The 17,786-nt window shown below is 38.5% G+C and overlaps 1 protein-coding gene across 5 annotated transcripts in view; it reads right to left on the bottom strand.

Annotated features, from left to right (window-relative positions):
• The window catches only part of RASGRF2 (Ras protein specific guanine nucleotide releasing factor 2), a 287,549-nt gene that overhangs the window by 132,107 nt on the left and 137,656 nt on the right, over positions 1 to 17,786 (bottom strand). For all 5 annotated transcript variants that reach the window (XM_049866653.1, XM_049866663.1, XM_049866673.1 and 2 more), the window contains exons 13-14: positions 5,883 to 5,965; positions 935 to 1,183 (exon numbers count right to left, since the gene is read on the bottom strand). In XM_049866653.1, the coding sequence (XP_049722610.1) occupies positions 935 to 1,183; positions 5,883 to 5,965 (332 nt within the window). The remainder of the gene's footprint in view (positions 1 to 934; positions 1,184 to 5,882; positions 5,966 to 17,786) is intronic.

The following is a 17,786-nucleotide window of genomic DNA, read 5'->3' as shown; positions in this document are numbered from 1 at the left end:
CTAAAAGTAAGAGCAAAACCTATTAACAGATTGTAGCCAAGTGAAAATGACTTCCACAATGTCCTTCAAGGACATGCTCCCTGTATTGAAAGGCCACAATATAATGGCACTTAACGTTGCTGGATTTTCCTGTCTAAATGCTACATGTGTTAATGGGGGCAGTGATGGTTCAATGGTAGAATCCTTGCCATGCTGGAGACTGGGGTTCGATTTCTGGCCACTTGTCTGTCAGTGGCAGCTTGCATGTTGCTGTTATGCTGAACAGGTTTCAGTGGTGCTTCCAGACTAAGATGAACAAGGAAGAAAGGCCTGGTGATCTACTTCTGAAAATCAGCAGATGAAAACCCTATGGATCACAATGGTCCGATTCCCAACTGATCATGGGAACGGTGCAGGGCTGAGCAGTGTTTTGTTCCATTGTGCATGGGGAACCCATGAGTCAAGAGATGGACATGACAGCAGCTAACAACAACAAGTGCTACATATATACCATGTCCCTGCCAAAGGAACACCAGACACTTTTCAAATATTGTCTAATTCCTTGCTACTAAACTAAACTGTGGTCTAAAAAGCAACCAGGAACTTGTTAGAAATGCAGAACTCGGGCCCAAGACTGCTGAATTTAACAAGACCTATTTTTTATAATTTAATAAGAGGCCCAGGTAATTCTTACTGAATGTATATTTAAATTTAAAAAGTACTAGTCTACTCAGTTGTTAAAAAATAAATAAATAAATAAGCCCGAAACAATAGAGTTAACCTACAAATAATCACAGAGCAAGCAAACGCCTTTTGGAGACTTCAGGCTTCTCAACTTGTCACCTCAAGAACTACCTGTGGCCTCAACTTCCAATCTTCCATGGGTGGGGCATGGTAAGTCCACAGGTAAGACGAGACCCATCTGCATGGTGACACAGGCAAATCCCAGACATACCTCACGGGGATGGAGGTGAAAGGCCTCTTGTATATGTCAGAAAGCTTCGCCAGCACCACAGCTGCTGTAGTGAAAATCCGGTAGGTGTGCAGAAAAGTGTTGAGGAAATCTATACTGAGAAACCTCAAGTCTGTCAGCCGCTCCAAGAGGCGCTCCACGCTGGCATAACGGATCTGGGGAACCTTGCAGGAGTTCAGTGTTTTACTGAAGCAAATGTCAGTGTCATCTTTATGTAGTCGGGCATCAGACCTACATGCAAAGCAGGCAGGAACATGATAACCAAACCAGAATGAGGCTTCCTCTTTAGTCACTGAGTATTTCAGTATTAGTAAACAAACACTTGTGTATGGACTGTGCATTGCATTTTATAAGAGATGGACAAATAAAAAATAAAATTTTTTTTTTTTTTTTACATTTATATTGTATACAGATATATACAACAAGGTGGGTCTATTTGAAAATTATGCCATGATAGTATATCAAAACCAAACCTGTTGCCATCGAAGTTCAACTGTCCCATAGGGTTTCCAAAGAGCGGCTGGTGGATTCGAACTGCCAACCTGCTGGTTAGCAGCCAAGCTCTTAACCACTGCACCACCAGGTTTCTCATTATAGTATCCACCATAAAAAAGGCCAAAATTAATTGTACGGGAAGTAATAATGATTGGTTTCACTTTGCGGATTCCTTCTCTTTAGTTCAATCACATTTTTATGAGGGAAGTGAAGTCATAAGCCCTATGGTTTATTTAGGAAGAGGAAAGAGCATTGCTATGCCCTTAAATCAAACCCAAATCGGAATATCAGAAGTGAGCTTAAAAAAGAGTAGGTGAAATATAGGCGTGAACCCTTCCTGAGATTCTGCTTGAACAGGCACCCACCACCACCACCCTGCAATACTCTGCTTTATGATTCTTTAAAACCACCTGTTTGACTTCCCAACCCATCATCCTGAGGCAGCTCCACTAGGAGCCTGGGGCACCCTCTCCAGGTGGATAACCAAACTGGGAGGAAGATGCAGACGGGCTGGCAGATGCGCACAGGCTGGGGGAGTACTTGGCTGCACGCTCAGAATCCTCAGCCAGTGGAGCACATCTGTTACTGAGGGTAAAAGAGGATGGCAAAGGAGAAAAACTTGTAAGAGGAAAGGCTTGTGAGCAGAGGCTGAGGCCACATGAAGCTCAAAGAATTGCTCAACCTTCGCCAGGACTGCCTGTGGCCTTCGCTTTCCCTTCCAAGATCCCTTGTTCCCCTTCACTGTAGCATCTCAGTCAGACGGGCAATCAATGAGGTGAAGTCCTGAGTTTCACCGTGTGGTTAAAGGAAGAGCTACAGGGCCAATGATTTCCAGCAAGGAGGCTGCTTGCTAAGCACTAGTGGCCTGTTGTTGAGTGTCCGTAATTAGCCCTTTCAGCGCTTGGAGGGATTTTAAATTATATATTTCTTTTCTTTTGGATAAAAAGGAATCAATAGCTTTCTTAGCATGCTCTTGGAAATTTCCCAGCCCAAAGTATGTTCAGTGCCAGCGAAAGTACTTCATTTGCAGGCCTGAAAGAGCATTTTAAATGAGCAGCTTACCCCTGCCGGGGAACCGCTAAGCGTGGCCTGTTATTTTCAGTCCCATTACTGATCTCCGAAATATACAAGTGCATTTTTTGAGATTCTTGAAAATGGCATGGCTCTTTCTATCACTCACTATGTGACCTTCAGCCAAGTTGACTCTTCTGGTTCTTAATTTTCTCATTTGTAAAATGAATAGATTAAAAATACCTTAGAAAATTCCATGAATATATCAGACAGTATGGAAGTCTGAATGAGGGAATCATGTTTTCCCCATTTCCCCACAGGAAATCTCTATTTTCTAAGAAAGTTGATGTCAAAACAAGCTTTAGACTATACACATAAAATGTAAAACAAGTTTAGACACCATTTAAAGGGATGTTTCAATATAATAAATGTCATGACTGAACATCCTAATTGTGGATTTGAGCTTTGCATGTTTTGACTATAATCAGTTCAATCAAAACACAGGAAAAAATAACAATAATAACATATTGTGGCCAAGATAAAATTAAAATAAAACTAATTACTCCACTGTCCCTCAAAATCGTGATTACATTTTCATTTTAAATAAAGAAAAGAAATTAAATATTACAAAATTATTTAATTTTCTTTTATTCCACGGAACAGGATCTCATTTTATTTCCTAAGGGATTCTCTGGAAAGATATAATGCCATTCTTAAGTCTCCTATGACAATGGCAATTCCTTTTTGGTAAACACTCAAAAAGCAATCCTGAGACGTCAAACCCTAATCACCTATAATAATTAGTAAGTTTTAAAAGGAAGAGAGCACTTGCAAAGCGATTCCATGTCAGTAATAAGACATAATTAAGACTGGATAATTTTTTTTTCTTTTAATTCTGCAAAATGTAGTGATATTTTCATGATCTGTAGTCAGGGAGATGCACAAGGAGCTAGGAATACAACATTTATGTTAAGACGGCACCATGAAGAGGGCCATGGGAAAGGACCCGTTGCCGTCGAGTTGATTCCAACTTATAGCAACCCTACAGGACAGAGAAGAACTGCTCCATAGGGTTTCCAAGGAGAGCTTGCTGGATTCGAACCGCCAACTTTTTGGTTAGCAGCCATGCTCTTAACCACTGCACCACCAGGGCTCCGTGGGAAGGGACAGAGATTGCAAAATCATACTCTCCCCTCTGAATTAGGAGAACCAGGCTCACCGAAGCTGGGAAAAATAGAAGAAATAGGCAATACTTTACTCTGCCTTGGGAGTACATCTAGCATAAGATGAACATCAAAACATGCTTGACTGTAGCTGGAAATCCTTACAGCCCGAGCATGGGGTTCTGTCCTCACGGGAAAGTGGCTCCTGCTCCCTGGCGTGTCCCCTGTGCGCATCCAAAGGCAGGGAAGTTCTGGTTTATATGTGAGTTGGTTGCACAAACATGACTAAACATGGATAAAACTGCCATCACAGCAGAAGGAAGATTTTGGGCATTGGCCATAACTGGCCAGGCATAAAACAAAAGTTTTTATTACCATTAATTTTTCTTAAAAGACTATAAAATGTATGTACAGCTGGTGTACAACTGTCCTGCACTATAGGGACTTATAACTTGGGTACACTGTCTAACTTAATACATCCTAATTCTAAAGCAGCTTGGATTTTGATGGCTGTCTAACTTTTAAGAAAGTACTTTTTAAAAAATTACATACATATATGTAATTTTGTGAAGTATTAAAATAAGAATCCTGGGGTAGAAAATTAATAAGAAAACTCTAACTCAATGATGCAAGCTCAAAAATTAAGTTGTACTTTGAAACTTTTGATTTAATATTCTATACTTTGACTTAAAATTTCATATTTTTAATTTTAGCATCATAAATTTTTAACTAATCTGGTTACATAAAAAACAACTATACTAAGCTAAAAACCTAGAAAACCGAATGTTATTCTTTGCCCTGGAGTTTTAAAGTAATCCCTCCCAATTATTACATTTGACTAATAATTTAAAATACCATTAGCAAATCATTCTTTCATAATTTTTATTTTTCTGTAGTAATTATGGCACTAGTATTACGTACTCTGCCTTCAGCTGATATAATAATAATTGTTTTAAAACTTAGACCATTGGGATGATGCTAATTGCAGTTAATGCCTACCAGAAGAGGAAGGATATTGTTCTAAAGTTGTTTTTTATTGCCTTAGCATAAACAATCAGACACCAAAAAAGCCACCTACAAAGGCGTAGGAGACAAACTTATTCTTAGTTCCACATAAATTTTTTTGAAAACTAGAACTGCTAAAAACAAACAAAAAATTTTTTTGCTCTTAGACTCTGGATCACAAACAACCAAGGAAATGAATTATGAACAATTTGGTCAGTTTCAAAATAATCTAAAAACAAGTTCTGAATATAAAAACAAAAAATACATGGAGAAACTCTTCAGACATGGATTGGACTGGACAATGGGTTGGAGAGGGATGCTGGTAAGGAGTGAGCTACGTGGATCAGGTGGACACTTGAGATTCTGTTGGCATCTCCTGCCTGGAGGGGAGATGGGAGGGTAGAGGAGCTTAGACGTTGGCAAAATGGACACAAAAAGAGAGAGTGCAAGGAGGGAGCGGGCTGTCTCATGGAGGGGAGAGTAATTGGGAATACATAGCAAGGTGTGTATAAGTTTTTATGTGAAACACTGACTCGTAAACTTTCACTTAAAGCACAACTAAAATTATTTTTAAAAAAATACATGGAGAGACAAAAGCACTAGTACAGAGAGCCCTAGCACATAATTATGTATATAATTTCTTTCTAAGATGTAGTTTCCCTAATGATTGCTTTAAATTACAGGATTTGCTTATTAACAAAACACATAGGGAACAGGATGGTGGCCACAGGCAAACAACCTCTGAGGCAAATCCATGTGCAGGTATCCATGGACGGTATCACGGAAAAGAAAGTTGATTCACGTTGGGTATCTTCAAAATGGAGACTATGTCTGTAGCCAAATCTGTGGTAATACGGTTCAAGATGCCAAGTGAGGCAGCCACCACTTTGTCAACCCTCTGACCCTGCACAGCCTGAGTATTGCATCTGGCAGTCACCACTTTAATTTTTTACATTGAATTTGAAAATCTTGATAGGCTGTTGTCCTGAGTGGAGGCACATTTAGCGTTATGGAAAACACAATTTTCCTCTGCTATGAGTCAACAAAGTAAACTGTGAATCTGAAAAACCACGTTGATTGCCTTATCATTTGTAACGGCATAACATGAATTATCACATCGCTGTCAAGAAAAATATTCTAAATAACAAGAAACAGAATCCTACTGAAGCAATATTTTATTCAGAAGCAATACTTTATTTTATACATGTTACAATTTGATCTTGATTAAATGTAAGGGAAAGGATTATCATACTTACTTAATCATATGTGGCACAGTTACTTTGGAATTCTCTTCAAACACTATAGTCATTAAACCATTACACCGTATATTGTCCACACACTGTGAAAATGAAAGTAGACAACAATTACAACCTATGGGAAAACCTAGGTAGTCATATATTCCAGGAATGCTTTATATCCACACAAATAATCAAATTTTTCACCCGTATGTAACCATGAACAAAAAACAACAACAACAACAAACAGACAAACGAAAAACCTGCTGGTAAACGTTATACATGATCAAGAGATTCAACATTCAGGTACCAAAGCTATGCACCACCCCAATACCTTGCAAATACCTGAAGATACATATAAGGGCTATATTTCCCTGGAATTTGTTTTCTGATGATTCAAACCAGAAATGTCACATCATCACAATTCTCTGGCAGTCCCAGAACTACTCGAGAGGTTTATACTTTCTGTTGGTGATTGCTGTTGCTATATTCATTCTCTGCCACAAGGGTTTGGTTTTCGGCAGTCAGATTAGAAATGGCGGCTTTACTGGTTGGAATTAATCTTCTTTCTCACTAATAAAGCTCTATGCCTCTTTATAATATGTTCTTTTGTCAATAAGTTCCCATTTTTTACTAGTTTCTATAACAGTTTCTCTCAGCACCATGTTGATCTGATGGAGTTGCACAGTGTAATTTCTCCTGTTTCTGGCATGCATAAAGCCTGTATCATCTTTTTCTCTTTTCTTTTCAAGAGGATAATTCAAGAAACTCTGCTAATTTTCTGCCTTCTTTACATATTGTTGTTGTTAAGTGTCATCAAGTTGGTTCCAACTCACAGTGACCTTATATTCAACAAAACGTTAACACTGCCTGGTCCTGCGCCATCCTAACAATCATTCCTTTGTTTAAGCCTATTGTTGCAGCCACTGTGTCAATCCATCTCATTGAGCATCTTCCTCTTTTGTGCTGACCCTCTACTTACCAAGCATTATGTCCTTCTCAAGGGATGGGTCCTTCCTGATAACATATCCAAAGTATGCAACAAAATCCCTTCTAAGGAGCATTCTGGGTGTACTTCTTCCAAAACAGATTTGTTCATTCTTCTGGCAGTCCATGGTATATTCAATATTCTTCACCAGTACTATAATTCAAAGGTATTGATTCTTCTTGGGTCTTCCTTATTCATTGTTCAGCTTTCCCATGACTTGGGTCAGGTGCAACTTAGTCCTCAAACTGACATCTTTGCTTCTTAATACTTTAAAGAGGTCTTTTACAGAAGGTTTGCCCAATGCAATGCATCTTTTGATTTCTTGACTGCTGCTTCCATGGGTGTTGCTGTGGATCCAAGTAAAATGAAATCTTTGACAACTTCAGTCTTTTCTCCATTTATCAGGATGTTGCTTATTGGTCCAGTTGTGAGGATTTTTGTTTTCTTTATGTTGAAGTGCAATCCATACTGAAGGCTATGGCCTTTGATCTTCACCAATAAATGCTCCAAGTCCTCTTCACTTTCAGCAAGCAAGGTTGTGTCATCTGCATAACCCAGGTTGTTAATGAGTCTTCCTCCAATCCTGATGCCACGTTCTAAATCATACAGTCCAGCTTCTCAGATTATTTGCTCAGCATACAGATTGAATTAGTATGTGAAAGGATACAACCTTGACACACACGTTTCCTGATTTTAAACCACTCAGTAGTTCCGTTTGAAAGACTGCCTCTTGATCCATGTATAGGTCCCTCATGAGTACAATTAATTGTTCCAGAATTCCCATTCCTTGCAACATTATCCATAATTTATTATGATCTGCACAGTCGAATGCCTTTGCATAGTCAATAAAACACAGGTAAATATCTTTCTGGTATTCTTTGCATTCAGCCAAGATCCATCTGACATATCAGCAATGATATCCCTTGTTCCTTGTTCTCTTCTGAATCTGGCTTAAATTTCTGGCAGTTACCTGTCAATGTATTGCTGATACCACTTTTGATTACCTCCAATTTACTTGTGTGTAATATTAATTTTTTTTAATATTAATTTACCTGCATGTGATATTCATGATACTGTTCGATAATTCCCACATTCTGTTAGATCATCTCTTTTTGGAATGGGCACAAATATGGATCTTTTGCAGTCAGTTGGCCAGGTAACTGTCTTCCAAATTTCTTGGCTTAGATGAGTTAACACCTCCAGTGCTGCATTCATTTGTTGAAACATCTCAATTGGTATTTCGTCAACTTCTGGAGCCTTGTTTTTCACCTATGCCTTCAGTGCAACTTGGACTTCTTCCTTCAGTACCATCAGTTCTTGATCATTTGCTACCTCCTGAAATGGTTGAACATTGACCAATTCTTTTTGGTACGGTGACTCTGTGTATTCCCTCTATCTTCTTTTGATGCTTCCCACGTCGTATAAGATTTTCCTTGTAGAATCTTTCTGTATTGCAACCTGAGGCTTGAAGCTTTTCTTCAGTTCTTTCAGCTTGAGAAATGCTGAGCGTTTTCTTCCCTTTTAGTTTTCTATCTCCAGGTCTTTGCACATGTCATCATAATACTTTGTCTTCTCCAGCCACCCTTTGAAATATTCTGTTGAACTCTTTCATGTCATCGTTTTTTCCTTTTGTTTTAGCTACCTCACATTCAAGAGCAAGTTTCAGAGTTTCTTCTGACATTCATTTAGGTCTTTTCTTTCTCTCCTCTCTTTTTAATGATCTCTTGCTTTCTTCATATATAATGTCCTTGATCTCATTCCACAACTCACTGGTCTTCGGTCATTAGTGTTCAATGTGTCAAATCTGTTTTTGAGATGGTCTCTACATTCAGGTGGAATATAGTGAAGGTTGTACTTTGGCTCTCGTGGACTTGTCCTAATTTTCTTCAGCTTCAACTTGAACTTGCATATAAGCAATTGATGGTCTGATTCATAGTCAGCCCCTGGCCTTATTCTGATAGTATTGAGCTTTTCCATCGTCTCTTTCCACAGATGTAGTTGATTTGATTCCTGTGTATTCCATCTGGCGAGTTCCACATGTACAGTCATTGTTTATGCTGGTGAAAAAAGGTATTTGAATGAAGAAGTCATTGTCCATAAAGATTACAGCCCGGAAAACCCTATAGGGCAGTTCTACTCTGTCCCGAAGGGTTGCTATGAGTTGGAATCAACTTAGCTGCAACGAATTTTTGTTTGTTTGGGTGGCACAATGGTTAAGTGCTCAGCTGCTAACTGAAAGGCTGGTGGTTCGAAACCACCAGCTGCTCCATGGGAGGAAGATGTGGCAGGTTTGCTATAAGTTGGAATTGACTCAACGGCAATGGATTTTTAGTTTTTTTGGGGGGTGGCGCACTGTTTAAGCACTCAACTGCTAATTGAAAGATTGACGGTTCTAACTTACCAGTTGCTATGTGGGAAAAAGATGTCACAGTCTGTTTCCATCAAGATTACAGCCTTGGAAACTCTATGGGGCAGTTCTACCTTGTCCTACAGTGTCGCTATGAGTCAGAATTGACTCTATGGCAATGGGTATTGATATATTTGAATTTTGCTTCCAATATCTTAGCTAATTTCTATTATTCTTTTCTTCTTTTTGTCTCCTTTGTTGACTAGTACTGAATTGACTGTATATCCTAAACCAAAACCAAACCAGTTACTCTTGATTCTGACTCGTGGTGACCCCATGTGTTGCAGAGTAGAACTGCACAACTTAATATATCCTATGTTCTCCCTTTCCGTTCTACTAATTTTGTCGTCTATTGTTGGGTGTTAATCTGATTTTTTTTTTCTTTATAGGTAATCTTTCTGTCTTTTAAGTTTTTATAATTTGTCTTTTCTCTTAGTTTTATTTCTCTTTGTGCTTGGTCTTTTGTAGTTTCACATCAGTGTGTCTAATCCATTGCCATCGAGTCAATTCCAATTCATAGCAACCCTATAGGACAGAATGGAACTGCCCTGCAGGGTTTCCAAGGAGCACCTGGTGGATTCAAACTGCCCACTTTTTGGTTAGCAGCTGTAGCTATTAACCACTGGGCCACCAGGGCTCCTTAATGTGTCTCGAAGGCGTTTTGAGTATATGCAGGTTGGAATTCAGTATGTTTCTTTGTTATGAGGGCTCATATCATTCATTACTCTTGAAAATTCTTACCCATTTTCTCTTTGAAGATGGCATTTCCTAATTCTCTCAAATCTCTCTTTCTGCAGTCATATTAAATGTATGACAGACCTTCTTACTCTATTCTCTATGTCTGGGAATTGATCTCTTATAACTGCCTTCTCTTTATCTCTGTTGCATTCTAGGTAATTTCCTCAGATATAACTATTATCTGGTTATTAGTCTTCAGTTCTGCCTTACCCAGTCTTTAACGAATTTCCATGAATTTGTATTTCTGATGGCTATCGTTTCCTTTTTTTTTTAATTTTCTATTTTTTAGTTCTTTGACATGATTGGTCCTTTTACATGTCATCTGTTATTTCTTTATAGTTTTTATTTCTCTCTTAAAAAAAAAAGCTTTATTACTATCTTAAACATTCTTTTTTTTTTTTTTTTTGTCTTTTCCAGACTGTCATTCTACTATCTGAACTTCTTGCAGTGATAATTCTACTTTTCACTGTGTCTGCTGGCTCTCCCTCATGGTAGATCATTTACTTATAAGGCTGGTAATTTTTCTCTGTGAGCACATTTTCAGTGAGCCTGGATTGGAGAAGTGTTGCTAATGGAGCAGCTTTATGTTTTAATCTACCAAGTATTCTTAGGATTTCAATAGTCTAAGAACTGTTTTTTAGAATAATTTCTCAGTTTTGAATTTCACACTCTGTGAATATTATAAATCTGAATTTCAAATCTATAGGCCAGAGAGCCATTCATTTTTAAAAAGGGGATATATAAAAATCCAGAACTGAAGACAAAGACAAACTTCCCTATTTCTTTCCTGGGACAATGAGTAGAGTTTTTCAAGCTCTTATTTCACAGAGGGACATCCTTCCAACGTGCAGGCTTTAACCAGGAATCTCCATTCCTTTAACGGGCCCAAGACTACCTCTCCTCTCTCTTTTTTTTTTGTTAATATACCTATGGCTTGGGACTTACACCAATCTAAAATCATTCCCAAGTTTCATGTCTTCAGCTTGCAGATTTACTGCTCTGGCTTTAGGCTCCCTGATTATTTCTGGCAATTGGAAATTTCCCTTTCTATACAAAGATCACCTATGCATTAAAATATTTTTTATGATACTGATTCTGTGTGTTAAGCATTTCTAGTTTGTAGACAGAGGGAGTCTTAATTAGCTCAGTCCTCCACACTGCCAGATTTAGAATTTGAGATAAATGTTTCAGATCCAAAAAAGAGATTTATGTGACCATTTTTCACATCTTATTTTCCAGTGTCAGATCTCACTCATAAATCATTCTGATTCATTATGTGAGGCATTAAAGTTATGTTCAATAGAAAGAAACAAGAAAATTTCACTTATATTCAAGTTTCAGGAGAACAAACTATACATACCATCTGAGTCATAGCTCAAAATGCTACATAATGAAAAGTCATATTTTAACTGTGCAAAAGGCTTTTGATAATGGGCACATAATCTTTAATAAATCCAGGGTCTGGACAGATGGATGCAAGGACACACTATCCAATAGGCAAGGTAAGCAGAGTGTTTACCTAGCTTACCAGGTCGTTTTCAGTGAACAACTTCACAATTTTCACCACACCAAAAACTCTGGCTTCTAGGTATGACGGGCATTGGTCTCTCTCCCAACCCCACACAGCACCTTCCCATCGAATCAAAGCCTCTTTTCAAATTTACAATCCCTGACTGTGGCAGATGACCCAGTAAGCAAGGTAAGCATGGGCTTACTTGTGCTTATTAATATAGTGAACAATTTCACATGGGTTTCACCACATTAAAGATGTGCTTACCTTACCTATTGGATAATCTTCCGATGGATGGATATACATATATATATATATACACATATACACAGGGCTAATATATATATATGGAAACCCTGGTGGTGTAGTGGTTAAGAGCTATGGCTGCCAACCATAAGGATGGCAGTTCAAATCCACCAGGCGCTCCTTGGAAACCCTATGGGGCAGCTCTACTCTGTCCTATAGGGTCGCTGGGAGTCAGAATTGACTCGACGACAAGGCATTTAGTTTTTTGGTAATATATGTGTGTGTGTGTGTATATATTGAATATACCATGGACTGCCAAAAGAATGAACAAATCTGCCTTGGAAGAAGTACAACCAGAATGCTCCTTAGAAGCGAGGATGGCGCAACCACGTCTCACATACTTTGGGCATGTTATCAGTAGGAATCAGTCCCTGGAGAAGGACATCATACTCGGTAATGTAGAAGGTCAGCAAAAAAGAGGAAGACCCTCAATGAGATGGACTGACACAGTGGCTGCAACAATGGGCTCAAGCATAACAACGATTGTGAGAATGGTGCAGGATGTTTCATTCTGTTGTAAAAAGGGTCACTTTGAGTTGGAACTGACTCGACAGCACCTAACAACAACAACAGCACACACACACACATATATACAGAGCCCTGGTGGTGCAGTGGTTAAGAGCTATAGCTGCTAACCAAAAGGTCAGCAGTTCGAACCCACCAGCCACTCCTTGGAAGCCCTATGGGGCAATTCTACTCTGTCCTATTGAATTGCTATGTGTTGAAATTTACTTGACGGCAACAGGTTTGGTTTTGGCTTATATATATGAAACATATTATGGTATGTTTGTAATATATATATATATGTTTTTAATGATTTCCTGATTTCTTAGGGGCCCCATAGACAGTCTCTAGGAATAACAGGGATCCTGGGGTTCCGGGGTCCATCAACTCTAATTCAAGCAGAGTATTCTGCTTTCATCTGACTTGCATTTAGAACTTCAGTAATTTTGCACAGAAGAAAGTGTCCTGCTCTGGAAAAAAGGTTAGCAAACTAAACTAGAATTTGTATGTCTGAGTGTGTATATGAACATATCTATAGTGGAAGGTATGATATCTATTCACAATTAATTGTATAAGTACATATTTTGGTTGTGGTGGAGAGAAGTGACTAGGCCCTTGTAAATGAATACAGTTCACTCAGTTAAGAAAATAGGAAGGAAATCACCCATTTTTAAAGACACATAGAATTTATGTGAATTACAACACACCTTGAAATTAACAGGCTAACAAAAGTAGATTCCTTGGCCATGGATAATCTAGCTCAGTTTGTGATGAGTCGAGGGTGGCACCTGGGAGTATGCATGTTAACAAAATCCCCAAGTGACTTTGATGCAGCCTGTCCTCTGAAAAGTGTTGGGAATGACTTCTCCAGAAGGATCTTTTGTGGGTCTTGCTTAAGTTGGTACCTGTTAAGACACTGTGTCACCGTATTTTTTTATATTCACAGTACTTCTCAAGTACTGAGAAGAAAGGCTAGATTCAATTTTTCTCTTTTAATTTCTTATGTTAAAGTAGAAAATTCCCTATTAATTTCAGAGAAGCTATTTTAAGGAAGAAAGCACATCCAGAGTGCTACAAATTTGTCTATACACGGTCTATATTTTGACACTACTGCCCAAATCAAAAAGCTCAGAGGTGAATTTTAATTCTGCATTTTAGTTAATACCTATAATTACAGAGAAATCTGTTCAATAAACCATTATTTATGGCAGTGAGACATGCATAAATGAATGCACTATTCTGAAATACATGGTCAAATTTTCAACCCTCAGAATTTTCCTTATAAAAGATGAAAGAGGGGAAGAATTATTGGTCCAAGACCATTAACGATTTATACGTTTTGTTAGAGGCGCCAATGGCTAATTATGGCCTTACTGGTGTAACTAAACGTGCAATTAATCATTCATGCAATTGTTGCTTCTATAAATTGCAGCTTCAGAGAGAGAGACCCAGCAAATCTAAAAGTCTTAAATCTTCATAGAATTCCTTATATGAAACTGGATTGTATCAATACTTAGGAATCACTTTATGATCTTAAATAAGTGTCATGTGTGATTAATATCACAAAGTATAGTAGCTTAATAAAGTGGCTTCAAACTAAGCCACAAATAATTAAAACTTAGCAAAATAGTGACAAAAAAATGTAAAAGATAAAACAAGGTAGTATATGTTCAAAATTTGAATTGAAAGAAAATGTTTATTTCCCTATTCTATAAGGATTTTTTTTTTTAATAAGGATACTTCCATTTCTCATGAATAAATGTCCATCTGGTATGAACAGACAAGAACTAGAAATAGTGGAAAATGTTAATCTGATAATTACAGAAATGTATATTGGAACCACTAGAAGGCAATACTTCTTTCCATTAAACAGAAAAATGTGATAAATATGATAAAACTCAACACTGACAGGGTTTAGAAGAAAAGTTACATAGTTACATGGCTTGATGATGTACTGAAATGACTGCAGGTTTCTTGAGGGAATTTTGGCAGTCTGTATAAGAATCATGAAAGTGATCAGGCCCTCTGAACCAACCTTATACCCATCAGGGAGTATATACCAATGAGGCACCTTGAAAGGGAGGAAAAAAACTCCAAGATGTTCAACCTTACATTATATATTAATGCTAAAACTTGGGAACAGTCCATATACTCAATTTTTCAAGAAGAGCTAGAAAACTGGTAAGTTCATGTGATAGAATACATATTGCTATTAGAAGAAATCAGTACAGAGAGTTTCTAGAAACACAGAAAATGAAGTCAAAAGCAAAAATGATGCATATATACACTGAGAGCAAAACTGTAAAACTATGAATAAACAGCAGAATCTTGGCAATAAAAAAAGTTGATTCTTTAAGGCCAAAAATCCATTGCCACTGAGTCAATTCTGACTCATAGTGACTCTATAGGACAGAGCAGAACTGCCACATACGGTTTCCAAGGCTGTAAATCTTTACGGAAGCAGATTGCCATATCTTTCTCCCACAGAGCAGCTGGTGGGTTCAAACCGATGACCTTTTAGTTGGCAGTCAAGAGCTTAACCATTCCACCACCAGGGCTCCTTTTTCTTTAGGGCAGGGGATCTCTAATTTAATTGTGCAAAAGTGACCTGTGGAGCTTGTTAAACCTGGGGTTTTAGAATGGCATCTAAGATGCAGGTGTACAGATCTGCATTTTTTTAAATACCCTCAGGTAATTCTAACATAGGTTATCAATAGAAAATACTTTGGTAAACATTTATTTAGTGTGCCAGGCATTGGAAGTATTTTTAGTTGCTTTTTGTGTCCATATTTTTAAATATACATAGTAAAATATTAAATAGTACATTTCCAAGCATCCAGCAGGTCATTATTAATAATGAATATGCCCAGAGACGTATTTGGGAGATTGACAAAGATCTTTTTCAGTGTCCCAAATTCCATGAATGTACGTATATAAAAAAAAAAAAAATGTATATAGCACACAATAAACCAAAAACCCACTGCTGTTGAGTCAATTCCAACTCACAGCGACCCTACAGGACAGACAAGAACTGCCCCATAGGGTTTCCAAAGCTGTAATCTTTATGGAAGCAGACTGTCACATCTTTCTCCCACAGAGCAGCTTGGTGGGTTCAAACCACTGACCTTTCATTTAGTAGCCAAGTGCTTTAACCACTGTGCCACCAGAGCTCCCTAAACAAGCAAACAAACCCATTGGCATCAAGCCAATTCTGACTCTACAGGACCCTATAGAACAGAGTAGAACAGCCCCATAGGGTTTCCAAGGAATGGCTGGTTGATTTGAACTGCCAACCTTTTGGTTAGCACCCGAGTTCTTAACCACTGTACCACCAGGGCCCCCATAAAATGAAAACGCTTTAAGCAGAGAACAAAATCAGTTGAGATGCTGGGAAACAGGCTAAGCTCAATCGATAGTGGAGCACTTTGCCCCTACTACCCGAAGTTCAAACTCCACATCAGCAAAATGAGAAAGTCTTCAAGAAAGCTCACTATCTTACTCAGCCTTTAGTGCAGTCCACACGTAATCACTGCCTCCCCAACTCTTTGGCTCTTCACTTGGCTTCCAGAACACTACATCCTCTTGCCTGTCCTCTAACTCTCTGGCAGTTCCTTCTTAATCCTCTTTGCTGTTCTTGTTCTTCTCCCTGGCCCCTCACTCAGTCCATGGCCCTCTTCCTGTCTCCATCTACGCTTACTCCACTGGTGATCTCAACAGTCTCACAGCCTAAAATCCCACCTAAATGACCCAGACCCTCTCCTAAGTCCTGGACTTCTATGTCCTACTGCCTGCTTAACACCTCCACTCGAGTATCTAACAAGATCTTTTTAGTGTCTCAAATTCCATGAATGTATGTATATAGCACACAATAAACAAAAACCCACTGCCATCAAGTCAGTTCTGACTATCTAACTCAGCATACCTAAACTTCTGATTTTCACCCCAAAATCTCTTTCCCAGCAGACTTCCCTACCTCAGTTAATGACAACCCCAGTCTTCCAGTTGCTCAAGCCCAAAATTTTGGAGTCCTCCTTAACGCTTCTTTATCTCTCACATCCTATATCTAATCCACTATGAAATTCTGTTGGTTCTATTTTCAAAATGAACACAAAATTTAAATCCTTATCTCCAACTCAACTCCTGTCAAGCTGGTCTGAACCTTTATCATCTCTCACCTCAATTCCTGAAACAGCCTTCCATCTTCCCTAGCTGCTTTCACTCTTGCTCTCCACTCATAGCCTATTCTCAATGCAGTCGTCAAAGTAATTCTTTTAAAAGTGAAGTCAGGTCATGAAATTCCTTTGCTCAAAACCCTTCAATGGCTTTTCATCAGACTCAGAGTAATAGTCCTTTCAATGTCTTAAGAGGCCCTCCAAGATCTGGCACCTGTTACCTCTACAACTTTCTCTCTTGTGTTCTCTCTCTTGCACACCCCACTTCAGCCACACCAGCTCTCACGCTGTTCCTCAAACATGCAGCATCCTCCTGCTTTAGACCCTTTGCAGTGCAATGGCTGTTTCCACTCTTCAGAATGACATTTTTCCCATCATATAACCACATTGTACCTCCCTTACCTACTCTAAGTCTTTTTTTTTTTTTTTTTTTTAATGTCTCCTTCAGAATGGAGTGACCACCATTTTTAAAACTGTGCCTACCTACACCTGGAGCCCTGATGGCATAGTGGTTAAGCACTCAGCCGCTAACCAAGAAGTTGGCAGTTTGGGTCCACCAGCTGCTCCTTGGAAACCCTGTGGGGCAGTTCTACTCTGCCTATAGGGTTGCTATGAGTTGGAATCGACTCAATGGCAATGGGTTTGATTTTTGGTTTTACCCACACCTACCTCCAACAGCCTGATCCTTCTTACCTACCCTATCACCTTCTAACATAAAATAAAATGTGCTTATTTATTACATTTATTGTTTATTTTCTGTCTTCCCCACACTAGAATATAAACTATACAAGGTCAAGGAATTTTTTGTTGTTGCCTTTTTTTGTTGACACTATGTTACAAGCACCTAGGACAGTACCTGGCACATGGTATGATTACAAAATATCTTTGTCGAATGAATAAAACCACAAGTTTCAAAATCACACATGTCAAGTCTCTACTGAACATAATGATTTCATGTAATGATGTCATCATCACGCCATAAGATACAATTTTCTGTTAGCTTTTTTCTCCAATTCAATTGCAGATAGAATCTAGCATACTTTTTTGCTAAGCAAAGTGTTAACCATACCAACTTAGAGAAATAAGGAGGAAGGTGACACTTTTGCCTCAAGGTATAGTCTAAGCAGAGGGAAAGACTCATTTGTATGCTTGAGGCAGGCAAAGCATTGGGTACCTTTCTTCAAAGCAGAAGGCACAGAATTATTCATGAATCCTTGAGATATGTCTGTTTTTAGCAATATCTTACCAGGCACACTAAAGACGGTCACCTAAAGCTCTTATCAACTCTGTGTCTTAGATG

Source organism: Elephas maximus, chromosome 2 (assembly GCF_024166365.1).
Source record: "Elephas maximus indicus isolate mEleMax1 chromosome 2, mEleMax1 primary haplotype, whole genome shotgun sequence".
Lineage (NCBI taxonomy): Eukaryota > Metazoa > Chordata > Mammalia > Proboscidea > Elephantidae > Elephas > Elephas maximus.
The sequence above is the reverse complement of the archived record's forward strand: the minus strand, read 5'-3'. Positions and strand labels throughout refer to the sequence as shown.